Source organism: Cryptomeria japonica, chromosome 11 (genome assembly GCF_030272615.1).
Source record: "Cryptomeria japonica chromosome 11, Sugi_1.0, whole genome shotgun sequence".
Classification (NCBI taxonomy): Eukaryota; Viridiplantae; Streptophyta; class Pinopsida; order Cupressales; family Cupressaceae; genus Cryptomeria; species Cryptomeria japonica.
In genome coordinates, this window is record NC_081415.1 from 542,142,288 (window position 1) to 542,157,912 (window position 15,625).

Genomic DNA, 15,625 nt, shown 5'->3' on the forward strand with positions numbered 1-15,625 from the left:
ATGCAGCTACTGTTGCCATCAATCTGTGAATAATCTCAAGAACTTGGATAGCCTGATGAATGATCTTCGACATCCTTGCAACAAATTCTATGGCCATTGTATGAGATCTATCCATCCAACTACATGTACGCTGGACCAGGTTCCTGAATCTCTCTGCTTCATTGATCGATTGAAGGGGCAATGCCTGCACTGGTGATCTAACTGGATCCTGACGTCCCAAAGGTTCATTGATGTGACTGAAATATGTCCTCCATGCACCGACCTCTCTCTCAAGCTTTCTATTCTTTTCTACTTCTTCTCTAAGCTTGTCCTTCAATGCCTCAAATGTGTCGGTGGCATCATCTAAAGTCTGCTCTGCTGTGGATGGTCCTAACTCAATAGTCTGTATATGATAGTCTTCTGCTAGGATCTCACCCTCATATTTGTCTGCTGCCGGTGTAGCTATCTACAGTTTTCTAGATCCAGTCCCATCTCGAATCATCTTGGACATCTTTGTAGCCTTCTTCTTCTCTGTTGTCATATGTGAACGTCCAACAAGGCTCTCTAAATCAATTGCACTGTCCTCGTCCTCTACTACGATCACCTTGGTCAATCTTTCCTTCAACCAATCTGGGATATTTGATCTTGTCTCTTGAACTTGAATTTCTTTATGTACTATTTCTTCTTGCCTGGGAGGAGTTGTTACTTCATTATCCTCTTCCAACTCATAATCTTGGAGAGATCCATCGGATGAAACATGCTGTGCCTGTCCTTCCTCCTGTCTGTCATTCTGTACCATCGACTCCATGGACTCTTCCACTCGAACTGTTCTATCTTCTGGTCTGGAAGAAGTACCTGGTGTCTGATCTTTGTTGGCACCTAACTTTTTCTTGGAAGGCTCTTTCTTTTCTGATCTTTCCTTTCTCTTCGAACCCCTCGAATGGAGATTGCCCTCACTGGCACATTGAAGGTTACCTTCACCTGAATTCCTAGGATTAGGATTGCCTTCGCTAACACTGGCTCCACCTTCGGCTGGTTTCTCTTCCAAAGTAAAAGACATAGCTATGCCTTGTTCTCTCAACTTCTGATGCTGAACGTCTACCCATCTGCGAGTACAAGACAAGACTGGTGCCATCAAATCATCTAAATCCACGGCCTCGGGCTCATTCCAATTCAAACTTATTGTTTTGCTTTCTCTATCATATGAAGATTGGATGTGCCTGCCGTTGTCCTGAGCTTGGTCGGCCACTCTGTAAATCTTACATTTCCTGATGAAATCCAAAGGCAATCTAGAATGTATCTTTCGTTTCACTTCGAGATCATCTAGGAGATTCATCATAAAATCTTCAATTTGGTGCTCATGTCTAAATCTTCTACCGACCGTCTCCTCTAAATGTCCATGTGGATCAAAACTATTCCTCCAAGCAAAAGATGAAAAAGGATACAAGGCTAACTCCTTCTCTGCGTCATCCATGGCTAAGACATTAGGACATACCTCAACTGAATTACCCAAAATAATAGGTACCTGAACTCCATTCTGATGTCTGTGTCTGAATGCCTTCACATATGCTGCCAACTGCCTTGTTACTTCAAGTAACACAATTCTGTCTGTCGGGTACCTCGGCAACATGTATGGAGGTAAAGGACATCCATGCACTCTAATGTAAGTGAACTTGGGAAACTGAATGAACCAAGCACCGTACCTCTTGATGAACTCCTGGGCATCCTGAGATAACCTATTGTGAATTCCTCCTTGCAACGTCCTTGTGATGTTCATCGTGAAAGTATCATTGACTAACTTGTAGTTCTTCCCTGGTGGATAATGCAAGTAGGTATAGGATTCACAAGCTCTGACCTCACCGGGTCCTCTTCCAATCACTCCTCTGTGAGGTAGTCCTGCGTACTCAACACTCCTGATTAAGGCATAGATGACGTATGAACTCATGTGGAAGGACTTAGTAGCCCTGAGTCTTCTCAACTGTACGTCTAAGCAATGGCTAATTATCCTAGCCCAATGTATCGTACCCTTTCCTTGAACAATCACCTGGATGAAGTAAAACATCCATTTCTCAAAATAGAAGGCATGAGGTGCTCCTGTAACTCTGTTGAGCATGGTAATCAAATCTCTGTACTCCTCTTGGAAATCAATCCGATGCGGTGTGTTCGATACCTTGCTTAGACGGGGACGACTCTTGAGTAGCCAGTTCTTGTTAATTATGCTTAGGCAAGCATCTGGATCATCATCGTACACTGATCTGGCTCCTTCAATGCTCTTGTATATCATGTCCCTGTGCTCTGGAAGATGGAAGGCTTCACTTATGGCTTCCTCTGAAAGGTACGCCAAAGTGCTTCCCTCATTGGACACGATTGTCCTAGACTGTGGATTGTAGTGACGGGCACACTCGATCATCAACTCGTGGCACTGAATAGCTGGAGGAAAACCGGCCGCCTTAATGATGCCACTCTCTATGATTCTCCGGGCGACAGGTGATGGCTTGCCAATGTAAGGGACCTCTTGAAACTTCTTCGTGCTAAAGTTCCCCAAGTTGGTATCTCCAATGTTGCTCCATTTAGACACGATCTTGGTCTCCACTTCTTCGTTCTTCTGATCTTCTTTCATGAGAGTTGAGCGGCTGGTGGATGCTCCCGCCTTTGGGGTCGCCATACCTCGAAAGAGAGCTAACTCTAGAATGCAAAAACAAAATTCGCCTAGGCAAAATTTGAGGTATAAAATAGTCTTCAATGTGGTCTCCTCAAAATTGACTTCGCCACCTCTGGAGAGAACGTGATCTTCAAGTATCGCCTTAGACGTGGTCTTAAATGATCTTCAAATTCGCCTTTGACAAATCGCCCAAACAAATCCTTCAAGTCTTTAGCAAATTCGCCTTAATGTTTCCTCAAGTTCGCATTTGGTGTGGTCTTCAAATTCGTACCACCTTTTGATAACTAAGCGCCACCCTTGGATGAATGAAATTCGCACCACCTTTGGTCTTCAAAGCAATTCGCACTCCACACTTAATGATATACTTCGCATCACCTTCGCTTCTCCTCAAGATCGCATGTGAAGGATAAAAATAATGATGTGAAAAATGAACATTTCACTCCCTTCATATATAGCGCGCTCATCCTTTCACCCCTTAGGCCGACTTGACAAATAAAACCATTTTTTTAAATGATTTGCAATAAAATAACAAGGCCGACTTGCTTAATTGGGCGCTTCAAATCGATTTTATATTAATTAAATAATTAATTATTAATGCCTTGCGTTTTTTTAAATGAGAATTTCGATTTTTAATAAAGGCAAAAAATAATTAATAAAAGATAACGCCATATTAAATGCTAAATAAAATGGATATTCAATTTTTAAATTGATTTAGCATTTGAGGAAAATTTGAATTGTTTAATTTGGCGCCAAAACTGGAAAACAAAGGGACGTACCTCATCGCTCTAGTCCCTTGGAGAGGGACAGGAGCGATCCATGATTTTGGTCTTGATTTTGCATTTCTTACGTCCAACTCCTTCATCTTCGCGTTGAAAATCGATCATCATGATGAGTCCTTTGAATTTGATCATCTTGCATGCGTACTTAAAGGCTTCTTGAATGTTCATCGCCCTTGTCCCTTGGAGAGGGACAGGAGCGATCTCCAAATTTCTACGTCCATCTTGCATCTTTTAACTTCGATCTTTATTGTTGGCGAATAACATACTTTACTTGTTCCTTTTGCGCTTGATTCATTTGCCTTCATTATGTGTTTGGACGTATTAAAGGGACCATTGCCCTTGTCCCTTGGAGAGGGACAGGAGCGATCCACGTTTTCTCCTTGACCTTGGCAACTTTACACTTTGATCTTCGTTGCAATGTCCTCCAAACGTCGTCCTTCACTCTTCCTAACCTCGCTTCATTTTGATCTTGAAGGAACGTGAGCGCTTTTGGTGATATCGCCTTGGTCCTTGTCCAAAGGACAAGAGCGATGTGAGGCTTTTACATTATTTGGCGATGTTTGGACGTTCAACACTCTTGTGAATTATCTTCAAACGATGCCTTGGACCATATGCTATCTTATGACATCTTGACTTAGCTTGAACTTGAAGCAAAACGAGGAATCCAAAGCAAATCGCCCTGGTCCCTTGGAGAGGGACAGGAGCGATATAGTCTCCATGCTCAAAATGATGATCATTTTACGTTCAAAACCCTTGTATATCATCCTTTTATCATACCATGGACCCTCTAGAACATTGCAACATCTTGTCCTTACGTAAATTTTGCATGAAATGGCCAATGCATCTAACATCGCCCTGGTCCCTTCCTGAGGGACAGGAGCGATCTATGTTATAGGGTGTCAATCTCTTTATTTTAACGTCCTTTGAATGTTTGCGCACGATGAAGACGCCTTGAAATGTCCCTCGCCACCTTGTCTTGACTTGTGTCGACCTTGAACTTTGGAGGAACGACCTTGAACTTGCGTAGGAAGTATCATCACCATTGTATCGCCCTGGTCCCTTGGAGAGGGACAGGAGCGATCCTTCCCTTGTGGCCACTATCTCACTTTGCCAGGTTCCAAGTTTATATTCAACGGACTCGTCCTTCTTCACTCTATTCGTCCATGCCTTGACATCATCTGTAACTTTGCAAGAAAATCATTTATATCAAAAATCGCTCTGGTCCCTTCCTGAGGGACAGGAGCGAACTAGGCATTTAACACTGTCATGGACGTCCCAAAAATCTTCAATTTATATTCAACGCATTTATCTCATGTTTTCCTTTGTTTTTGAACGTAAACTTGCCTTGACCTTTGTCTGGATTTTGCATAATGAAGGAAATCGCTCTGGTCCCTGGGAGAGGGACGAGAGCTATAAGGTATTTCGCCCTGGTCCCTTGGAGAGGGACAGGAGCGATTTGGTCAATATAGGTCATTCTCCTTCGTTTTTGCACATCAAATTGTATTCATTTGGCAAAGCATCTTCCCTTGGACGTCCTCAAATTATTAAGTTTTCGAAATCTTGCAAGGACAAGGCGAAATTTGAATTGTAGCTCCGGTCCTTCACTGAGGGACAGGAGCGATTTTCCTCCTGGAGGCATTTCTGTGCTCATGAAAATCTTCAATTTATATTCAATGGAAAGATCTCGCCGTTCTCCATCACTTCCAACTTGAAATTTGTCTGGACTCTACAGGGATGATGAGATATTTGAAAATGAGCTCCCGTCCTTCACTGAGGGACAGGAGCGATTTTGCTCCTACAGGCCAAAATAACATGATTTTTCATATTTTAACACTTCACGAGGCGAAAACAAATCAATCCCAATGCCCAGGATCAAAATTTAAAAAAGTCAAAATTTGATCAAAATACTCAATCAGACAAAAATTCACATTGACTGCCAACACCTAGACAAATTTAAGCTCTGCATTAACATTCCAATTGAAAATTAGACCATTTTGGCGAATTCATTGCATTCAAAATTTGCCTCCTAGAAAAGGAAGCTCGAAAGCTCTCAAAAACGACTGAATTCTGGCTTGAAAAGACAAAATTTAAAACCCTAAGGCTTGGCCCTAAATCCAGACGACCAACTAACTAACAAAACCCTAAAAACGAAAGCGAAAACGAGCGAAAAACAAGCAAAAAGAGGGGGTCCCCATTTGCGATGGGGCGATGTGTGAAATGGTCACAACAGGTCCACAGAAAGGAGGTTACAGCTTTTAAGATAGAGATAATACGATATTATAAAAATTATGGGTGTTTTGTGTATTACATGTAAGTTGTGTTATTTGAACTTAATTCCTGTTTTTAGGGTAAAAGCCTAAAATATGTATATGTTTATGAACTTTATACATTTTCTACAGACAAATCTAACACATACCCAATCCCTAAAAGGAATTTTGCCATACCAGCATACCCAAACCCAAACTGTTACCTTAGCTTTTGAATTAACCAGTTTGCATTTGTTTTTCGTATTTATTTAGATAAAAAATTGGATCATAGGATAAAACAGAAAAAATACAAAATGCATGCCTAATTCCAACAATCTCTGTACTTCTATAGAGTAATTTCAGTGTGATTCTCAGCAAGTAAAACTCACCCTGCAAAATCCACCAAAACATGCACAAAGACGTTTAAGAAAGACAAACATTACACCTGCAAACGGTCCAAAGTGATTTCCTTGCCACTTTTAACTGGTCTTAAAATTCACTAATTGGTTTTACCAATCAGTTGTACATTGAACAAATAGCCCAATATACTGGTAAAAATTCCTCTTGAACACAAAAGTGAGACTCTTGATAAAACAAACCACAAACAGCTATACGTCATCATTGAGAAGCCTTTACTTGTATTCCTAGTCGAACCTTGCACCTTCATAAGTTAGATCTTGCTTCATTGAGAGTATCAAGCTCTTTCGCAAAGGGGTAATGAACACCGAAAGAAACACTCAGAAATCTTAATGTGAATGTAGTGACATAATAGCTTTGGCTTCAATGCTTTCTGAAGGAGGTGCCACATGACTTAATTGTATGAAGAATACTCCTAGAAGATATTATTTGTAGCCAACCTCCATGGATCCATTAGATTATGACATTATGCCATGCATTGCTCAATGTTTATGGGCAGAAAGGGCCTATCAGGTTGCGATCAGTAAGCTGCATTTCATATGCTTATGACATCCCGGTTCAAATCCTGCCAGGCATACTCCCATAATTTTCTAGTTGTAATAGATTGAGTTGGGTAATGTATTTCCATTTGTAGTTGAGTATTCGCTTGGGTGTTCAAAAATAGATTAAATGGCAAAAAAGAAATATAGAGAAGGCAATTGGTAATTCACAAAAACATTTGTCCCTCATTCGAGATCAACTGGATAGAATGAGCCACCGTCAGAAGCCGGAATTGAGACTTGGCTGGCTAAATGCCCCGAGGAGGAGTGTCCTCAAACAGAGCTCGAATTACGGGTCTCAGAAATCACTCGTTAAACAAAGAACCCATGCAACCGAATTAGGTAAGCCTCTAGTTATAAGCAAAGAATATACACCCTAAACCAAGAAAAAAGAAATTACTAATTACTAATTTAGACGTCCTTGTAGGGTGTTTAATCGGTTAACATGAATTGGTCTGAGATGAGTCTTGATTTCCTGAAATGGTGTGTGCCATCATGCATGTAAAATGTAATAGAGGTCGTCCTGCTCAGTCCCAAATGGTCTTATAGCATATAATATGTGCAAGCAAACTATTCTGGTCAGACCCAGATCGTCATAACACATACAATATGTGCGAAGGAAAACATTCTGCTGAGCCCCAATTGAATATCTCACACATATTCTGCGCGAGGAAAATTACACCGCTCGGTCCCAAACGGTCAAAGCACGTATAATATATCCGAATACCATTCATCTCAGACCCACAGGTTGATGTAGGCGAGTTAGAAAACGATCTTATACCAAGTCCATCTTCTGGACCGCAGGACATTAATAAAATTAACACGTAAGAGGCTGACTCGGATCAATTCCTTTCACCTAGATTTAAGGGGCAACTAATATATTTTACAGTTGAGCGTACTACACCCTTATAGATCTTGAAAATTGTATTTAGCCATTACCCCACATGACAAAAAAGGCCATGTCCCAAGGCTACAGAATAAGATAAAATTCAGTTAAGTTTATATACTAATTTTGAAACTCCATGAAAGAGACATTTAATTGAATCCGATGATCAAAAAAACTAAACAACCGAAGCTGATCCAGCAAATTGAACTAAAAATTTGCAGTAACTGTTAATTAAGACATGATATGTATTACCTGAATTTAGTCCGCAGAGAGTGAGAACAGATGAGAGGAGTAGGTAAGCTCTGAGCTTTTGGTCAGACCTGAAATAAATGGATCCCAACCTCCATACCTTCTTTGACATTTTCCATATTTCGACAGCATCTGGTGCTGCTGCCGCCCCTGCCATTTTCCTCTCACTCAATGGCAATGGCCCCCGCGTTCCACACCAAATCTTTGGTAAAGCCAAATGGAGACCGTTTCCTGATCTCCAAGTCAGCTGGAGACTGCAAATTTGATATATTTCTTATTCTTGATCCAATGGGGATGTGGGATGACAACACCAGGACGACCATTGGGAACTACTCCGTGATAATATTTCTACTGGTTTTTTAAGTTGATTTTAACGAATTCCAAATGTAAGCGTTATAAGGGGCTATTTTGTTTCCCCGTATAAATGCCACGTCCACTTCATGTCCTCGGCTTGCTTCTTGTTCGGGAGTGTCCTAATTTTTTTTTCAACTGTTTTTTTTTCAATTTAATGGAGTTTTATTTTATTTTTTAAATAGGTTTTTTTTTGTTGTTTTTTTTTTGGTTGTTGTTTTTTAAGGCAAAATGGCTAGAGCCATATAAATATATTATTTTTTAAAAATAGCTAACATAAATAGAAATATGATATGGTATTAATTTAATGGAGAAAAAAATAACTCTTTTGTTGTTTTTAATTTATTTGGTTTTCATTCATAATTAAAAATATATTGAGTTCTTTTTTACAAGTATCTAGTTATATTTTGGATTTCAAATGAATAAGAATTGCTACCATCATTGTATCTCCTTATCTAATCATATATTTAGCACATCATAAGAAGGAGATGTTTTGGATAAGCGTCGCCCAAAATATGTGGCTCTCAAGAGAAACTTCTTTCAATTATTTTTTGTGGAGGAGATTTAAATTGAAGTGAGGTGATGATGATGGAAGTTCACAACACTTAAATATTTTTATTGTTTTTGATGATTTTATGTTTTCTATGTTTATATTATTGTTTGTTAGTAATTAAAAATTAGATTAATGAGAAAGTGAGAAAAAAAAGATTTCATATAAAAATTGTAATAATGTTTAATATATTTTTACAATTAACATAATATGGATCACTAAATTAATTAATTTAATGTATATTTTATTTTTAAAATCTAAATATATTTTATATGATTTGTTACAATTTTAATGTTTTCAAAAATATATTTTATATTATTTGTTACAATTTTAATGCTTTCAAAAATATTTTATTTTTATATATTAATATATTTTTATTTTATATTTAATTATTAAAAAAATAAAAATAATAAATAGCCTTATTTTGTCATCTAATTATTACGTCGAAGGCGAATCCTTTATTTGAAGTGGACAAGCTAAATTTACAAATCAATGATTGGAAATCAATAAAAATGGATGCAAGACAATGGGAAGTTGCATGGTCGTTAGATTTTTGTTTGTCGTCGTTTTTTCCTCCCTCCCGTCCATCAACATTTTTACTTCTTGCCTGATGTAAATGAAACTTTGTTTTAATGATGCGAAAGGTATTGTCATCGTTGAGTTTCACACAATCACTGATGACTACCATCAAATTTTGTTTTTGATCGATATGAGTTTCCTTTTTGTTCGCTTCCTCGCCATTTACTTTTACTTTTCGTACTACGACATGGTTTTGTACTCTTTGTGCCAAACACTCCTCCCTCTCCCACGCTTCTATGCGCCTACTTGGCACCAACAAAAGCACTAGGAGAAGAGCACCAGTAGCCGTCATAGATGACTTCGCGCACCCCTAGATCCTAAACAGTACATCGGATTTTGAATTATTTTTTTTAGTTGTCTTTGTATGCGACTTAATTGCTTATAGCTATTGATCGGCTTCTGGGTAGTAACGATGCACGTTGTGGAATCAATTATGCACACAAAGGTCAAAAAGTACGCATTTCAAAGTGTCGCCTAATACCTAACTAAAGATGTTTCAATAATCGTCAACTCAAAATTGCTAGTACTTGTTGACAAATGTCCCAATAGTGGTGCACAAATGGGACAAATGTTCCAATAGTTGTGCACAAATGGGACAAATGTTCCAATAGTTGTGCACAAATGGGCCAATTAATTACAAAAAATGATCGGCTATTGGTACAAAACAAATTTATTAATGGTGTTTTCACTATGACAGCTATTAGGGGGTCAACATGACAATAAGGTGACAGTTATTGGAACTATGTTATCTATCGGTGCTCTTTCCCTACTACAGGTGAAGGAAAAAGTAAATAAGTTTGCAAATAAACATGCCCAAAGCATTGCAAATGGAGCTCCCCATGCATTGTCCCTACCATTTTCCTATTTTGTACATGTCCAATAAGAAATGTTTAAGTAAGCAGATTTTTTCACTGCACCCTCTTCACACCTCTTTTTATTTATTTATGAGTATAACATTATATGCTTTCTTTGTTTTATTTACATTATATTTTGATTATAAAATATTATTTACATGCAATAATATTTTTAAGTAAAATTTTAATTTATATAAAATAATTTAAATATTAAAAATAAAATTAATTATTTTTATTTTTTAATTTCAGTTACTAATTGATTCTCTAATTTGATTTAGATTAAAAAATAAATTAGTATATGTATATTTATTTATATATTATTTATTAAATTATATTAGTTTTTTAATAAAATCTTTTTTATATATAATAATATATTGGAATCAAAAAAGACAATTTATAGGCTAAAGATCCAAACCTTTTGGTTGCGGAATTTTAAGACATGGCGAATAGGAGCACCTAGCAAGGGTTCAGAAGACATGAAGGGCTACGCTATAGAGGAGATTTGAATTTGAAATGGCCCCGAAATAGATACTACAACCGAGAAAATCAAATGAATGATTGACCAAGTTACAGAAGGTAGACTTGGCCATGGAAGGATCTGGAGAACCCTAAACAAAGAAGGCCCTCATATGGAGAAACCACAAATAATTTTGGGGAATGGAGAAAGGCGAGGTTCAATGGCGATGCAGCCTTAAATAACAGGCAGCAAATTGACTTTAAAATGGTGCAGGAGAAATTCTGGAGACCAAAACCCTCGGTGGAAGCGGCAAAAGCTCTAGAGGTAAGCCCAAAGTCAGTCTACAGTAGAGTTATGAACCTAGAAATCTTCGATGAGGAATGGAGTGAAAGCATAAGATTTCTTAATGAATATGTGTTATTTCTAAAATGGGGGGGAACATGGTCGGCTTTCTCCAAGATCAGGACATGGTGTTGTTCGAACTGGGGTGAGGGAGTGGAACTCAAAATAATAGGAAAATGGCTTCTTTCTAGTTATATGCCCTTCTACCCAGGATAGAAAATAGATTTGGGAAAATGGCCCTTTCTTCATGGATGAGAAAGGATTTTATATTATCAAATGGAAACCAAATTTTAACCTGAAGGAAGAGAATCTCAGTAGGGTTCCAATATGGCTAAAATTACCAGGGTTGCCCCAAGAATATAAGGATATAGAAACCCTAAGGAGAATAGGGGAAAGCCTAGGGAAGTTATGAAAGAAGAAGATTTTATCAACTCATCAAATTACAGCATGCTAACGAGGATTTGCATAGAATGGAATCCGGTTCACAATCTTCCGAACACATTAGAAATCAAATCAGGGTAGGGTGTATGGAAACAAGTGATGGTTTTAGAAGAAAAGATGGATTCATGTCCAAATTGCAAATCCTTTGCCAACCCAAAAGGGGATTGCAAGAAAGGGGATAAAGGGAAAATCAAAGAACAGGATATTTTGGCAGAGGAGATAATAAGACTTTCAAAATTTAATAGGTGGGAACATCAATGGGAAGCTTTGGACTGGGAGGTGCTTCATAACCACAAGCGGGGGTGCATACTAGAGTATGACATAGTCCCAAAGTTTGGTATGATAAAAGGGATCATTGATGAAATCTTTGAGATAGAATCCTCTAGGATGGAATCAGAGAATTTTGCAGCTATGAGCAGTGAAGAGACGTTGAACTGGGATAATAACCACCAAATGAATGATTATCAAAGGCAAAGTTGGGAGAGGATTATAGATGAGAACCCCTAGGTAGCTGAAGAGGGAAAGAGTGAATCGGCTAAAAATCAGGAGAAGGGGATCAACCAGAAGGTAGATCAACTAAAACCTATCAACAACTATAATCTAAATGAGATACATGACAACTATAAATATGGTGAGGAGGAGAAAATAGTCCCAAAAACTCGGGTAGAATTTATGGACAGGGGATTTGTAAGACAAGATCAACTCCAATTACAAATCCAAGATCGCAGGGAAGTGTTACTGTTGGCATTTGCATGAAGATTGCATTAATGATATGTTATGTTGTCATTGATGTCAATTAACTAGTAATGATATTGTTGATATTGTTGTAATATTGTTTTGTAATCGGTAGGATGAGCTAGTGAAGGAAACTATAACCGGTAGGAAGATTTTGTGGAGTGAACCAGTATTACTATATATTGGAAAGTTGAACCAGTAACCGGTAAACCCTCCCTATTGATTTGATAAACCCCAACCGATTAAGTTTGGTGAATTGGTTATATTGGTTTATGATCTGATGATGAGCGGTAATGATTATGACATGCATGATTATTGTATGAAGATAATTTCAAGTGATTTTGACACATTGATGTAATAGTTTTTTTAAAGGGAATGAGCAAGTATACTGCATATAATGCAAAGCGTGTGAAGAGTTACTAAGATCAATGAAGCGGTGATCAAGGAGCAATCACGATTTTCTTGATTGATGTGCAAAGACTACTATGTAGTCCAACGGTCATACTTGAACCGACTTGTTTGTAATCTCTATGAGAATTAGATTTTTGTTGTGTTACCGACCTAATTGATTTGTTTATAAGGTCAATGAGTTGTTTAGTTTCAGAGTTGGCAAAGTTTTAGTTGAGTGTGTGGTTGCCAAACCGGATGATGTATCTACAGTTTGAGTAAAGGCAGATAGGAGCATGAAAAGGATCTGATCAAGCAAGTGTAGTGTTATTCAAACAAATTAGCAAACTCCTATTGTTTTCTAACAATTACAGCAAAATTGAAATCCCCTAACCAAGTAAGCTCTAACAAGCTTGGTGCTATTCAAATCCTCTAACCAGGTGATCCATTAGATTGGATTTCAAATCCTCTACCAAGGTTACTCCTTGCAGGGTATTGCTTCTAACAAGGCATTGTAGTCAATCCCTTAACCGGGTGGTCCCTAACAGGATTTGTTCTTAACAGGACTTTTGTAAAGCTTTAACAGGCTAGGCTCCTAACAGGGCGAACTTCAGAAGAATTCAGATAGTTATCTTGTGAATCTCATCTAAAAGTGGTTTTTCCCATTTGGGTTTCCACGTCAAAAATATTTGTGTCAAGTGGTGAATGTTTTTGTGGTTATGTTCTTATGGTTGATTTACTTAACTACTTTGATAAGTCATGATAACCGGAAGCATTGAGAAATGAAGTCTATTGACATATGAAAAAGCATTTGGATGTTTATGAGTTTGAAATTGTTTATTGTTAGTTTGTTGTAACAGTCAATCGGTTTATCTTATGAGTTTTTATCTTGACAGTGATATTACGTTGATAGTTCTAAGTTTACTTTGAGAGATTAGTTTTGAGATTGGTCAAGTTGGTATCAGTTTTTCTATCTATTCATTCACCACCACCCCCCCCCCCTCTTAGTAGTTGATCGAATTCTTATTCTTTCATCATAACATCAATTGGTATCAAATCATATCAGGTCCTCTAAGGTCTAAGCCTAACAACTTGAGGTAAACATCTTGCAGATCATGATGAAGAAGGAAGGTCTGAAGTTTAATAAAGAGAACTATAGGATATGGAGTGACAGAATGAAAATTTATATCAAGAGTCTGGGAAGCCAGTAATGGGAACATGTCAATACTCAATATGTTGCACCTACTGGGACTTTGACTGATGACCAAAAGAATGAGCAACAAGAAAATCATCAAGCATTAGAGGCTATTATCAGTTCTTTGTCTGATGTAGAGTATGTAGACGTTCATGGTCTAGAGACTGTATATGAGGTATGGAAATAACTTGAAGAGATTTATAACGGTGATGAACATGTTAAGATTGCTAAAGAAGAGAGTCTAAGAGGAAAGTTTGATGACATGTGGATGGCTGAAGGAGAGAATATCCAGTAGTATGATCAAAGGATAAAAGAGATAGTGGGTGAAATTAAGAGTGCAGGAGGTAAAGTGGAAGATGCCACAGTGATCAGTAAGGTACTGAGAACCCTGCTACTGGTCTACACTATCTAAGTTGCAGCCATTCAGGAGCTAAAGTCCATTGACAAAACTAAGGTAACTCTTGACTCCATCATTGGCAAGCTTACTGCTTTTGAATTAAATGGTTATGATGGTAGTGTACAAAAAATTGAGTCTCCATTCAGAGCTTCTATTTCTAACCCATCTACGAGGAAAAGTAGAGATGTTAGTCACAGTTATGAATCCAGATCCAACAGAGAAGCTGATAATAAAGATAGTTTAGTTGAGCTTGAAGCATTGTTGGCCAAGTGGTTGCCCAGAGGTACAAGTAAATATAGAGGTAAATTACCTTTGAAATGTTTTGCATGCAACAAGATTGGACACATAGCTGCTAACTGTCCTAATGGTGATAATGAGCACAAACGAGAGAAATTAAAGAAGTATAAGGGTAAAGGCAAAAGAGATTGTCTTATTGTTGTTGATGGTGGTATCACTAATGATGAATCTGATGCTGATGCTAATGAAGATATTATGTTTGTAGCTATTAAAGAGGAGATATCTGATCAGAAGGCATTAGTATCCAGGATGGATAACTCTGATGATTGGATCATTGATAGTGGTTGTTCACATCACATGACTGGTGATCAAAGCAAATTTCTTTCTTTGAAGGAATTTGATGGTGGAGTTGTAAGATTTGGCAATGACTCACCCTGCATGGTTAAAGGTAAGGGAACTATTTCTCTTAATGGAAAGAGTAGTGCAAATGATGTCTACGGGGTTGAAGGTTTAAAGCACAATCTTTTGAGTGTGGCACAACTCAATGACAAAGGATACCCATTGGAGTTTAAGAATGGTATGTGCAAAATATATGGTAGCAAAGGTGAACTAATTGCAACCGGGAAGCAAACTAAAGGTGACATGTTTCACCTTAATCCTAAAGTCATCAACTGTTTAATTGCAAAGATAGATGATAGTTGGCTTTGGCATAGGAGATTTGTCATATAAGCTTTGATAACATTGTTAAAGTGAGTAAGTCCAAGACAGTGAGAGGTTTGCCTTAGTTGGACAAACCGATTAATGCTCTATGTAAAGAATGTCAGTTGGGAAAGATGGCATCCTCAAATTTCAAGAGCAAATCTTTTTCAGTGGAACATTTGTTAGATTTGGTTCATACAGATCTTTGTGGACAAATAAGGACAAAAAGTATTGAAGGTGATAGATATTTTATGATCTTCACTAATGATTGCTCAAGGATGATGTGGGTCACATTATTGACGGATAAGACTGAAGCTTTTGGTAAGTTCAAGGCATTCAGAGCCTTAGTTGAGAAGGAGAGCGGTAAGAAGATAAAGAGTCTGAGGACAGATCAAAGTGGTGAATTTACTTATGAGGAATTCACTAGGTATTGTGAAAAAAATGGTATGAAACGACAACTTTTTGCACCGAGGACACCACAATAGAATGGTATCACAAAGAGAAACAATTGGTCATTTGTTGAAGCTGCTAGGATGATGTTGATACATGGAGGTGTTGCGAAAACTTTTTGGAGAGAAGTTGTCAGCACGACTGTCTACACCATGAACCGGATTCTAGTAAAGAGAGGTAAGGACAAGACTCCT

The 15,625-nt window shown here is 37.9% G+C and overlaps 1 protein-coding gene across 1 annotated transcript in view; it reads right to left on the reverse strand.

Moving 5' to 3' along the window:
* The window catches only part of LOC131041699 (uncharacterized), a 158,199-nt gene extending 150,016 nt beyond the window's left edge, over positions 1-8,183 (reverse strand). Inside the window, exon 1 of the mRNA XM_057974878.2 lies at positions 7,761-8,183. Within this exon, the coding sequence (XP_057830861.2) occupies positions 7,761-7,914 (154 nt within the window). The 5' untranslated portion in view covers positions 7,915-8,183. The remainder of the gene's footprint in view (positions 1-7,760) is intronic.
* Between the last annotated feature and the right edge of the window lie 7,442 nt (positions 8,184-15,625).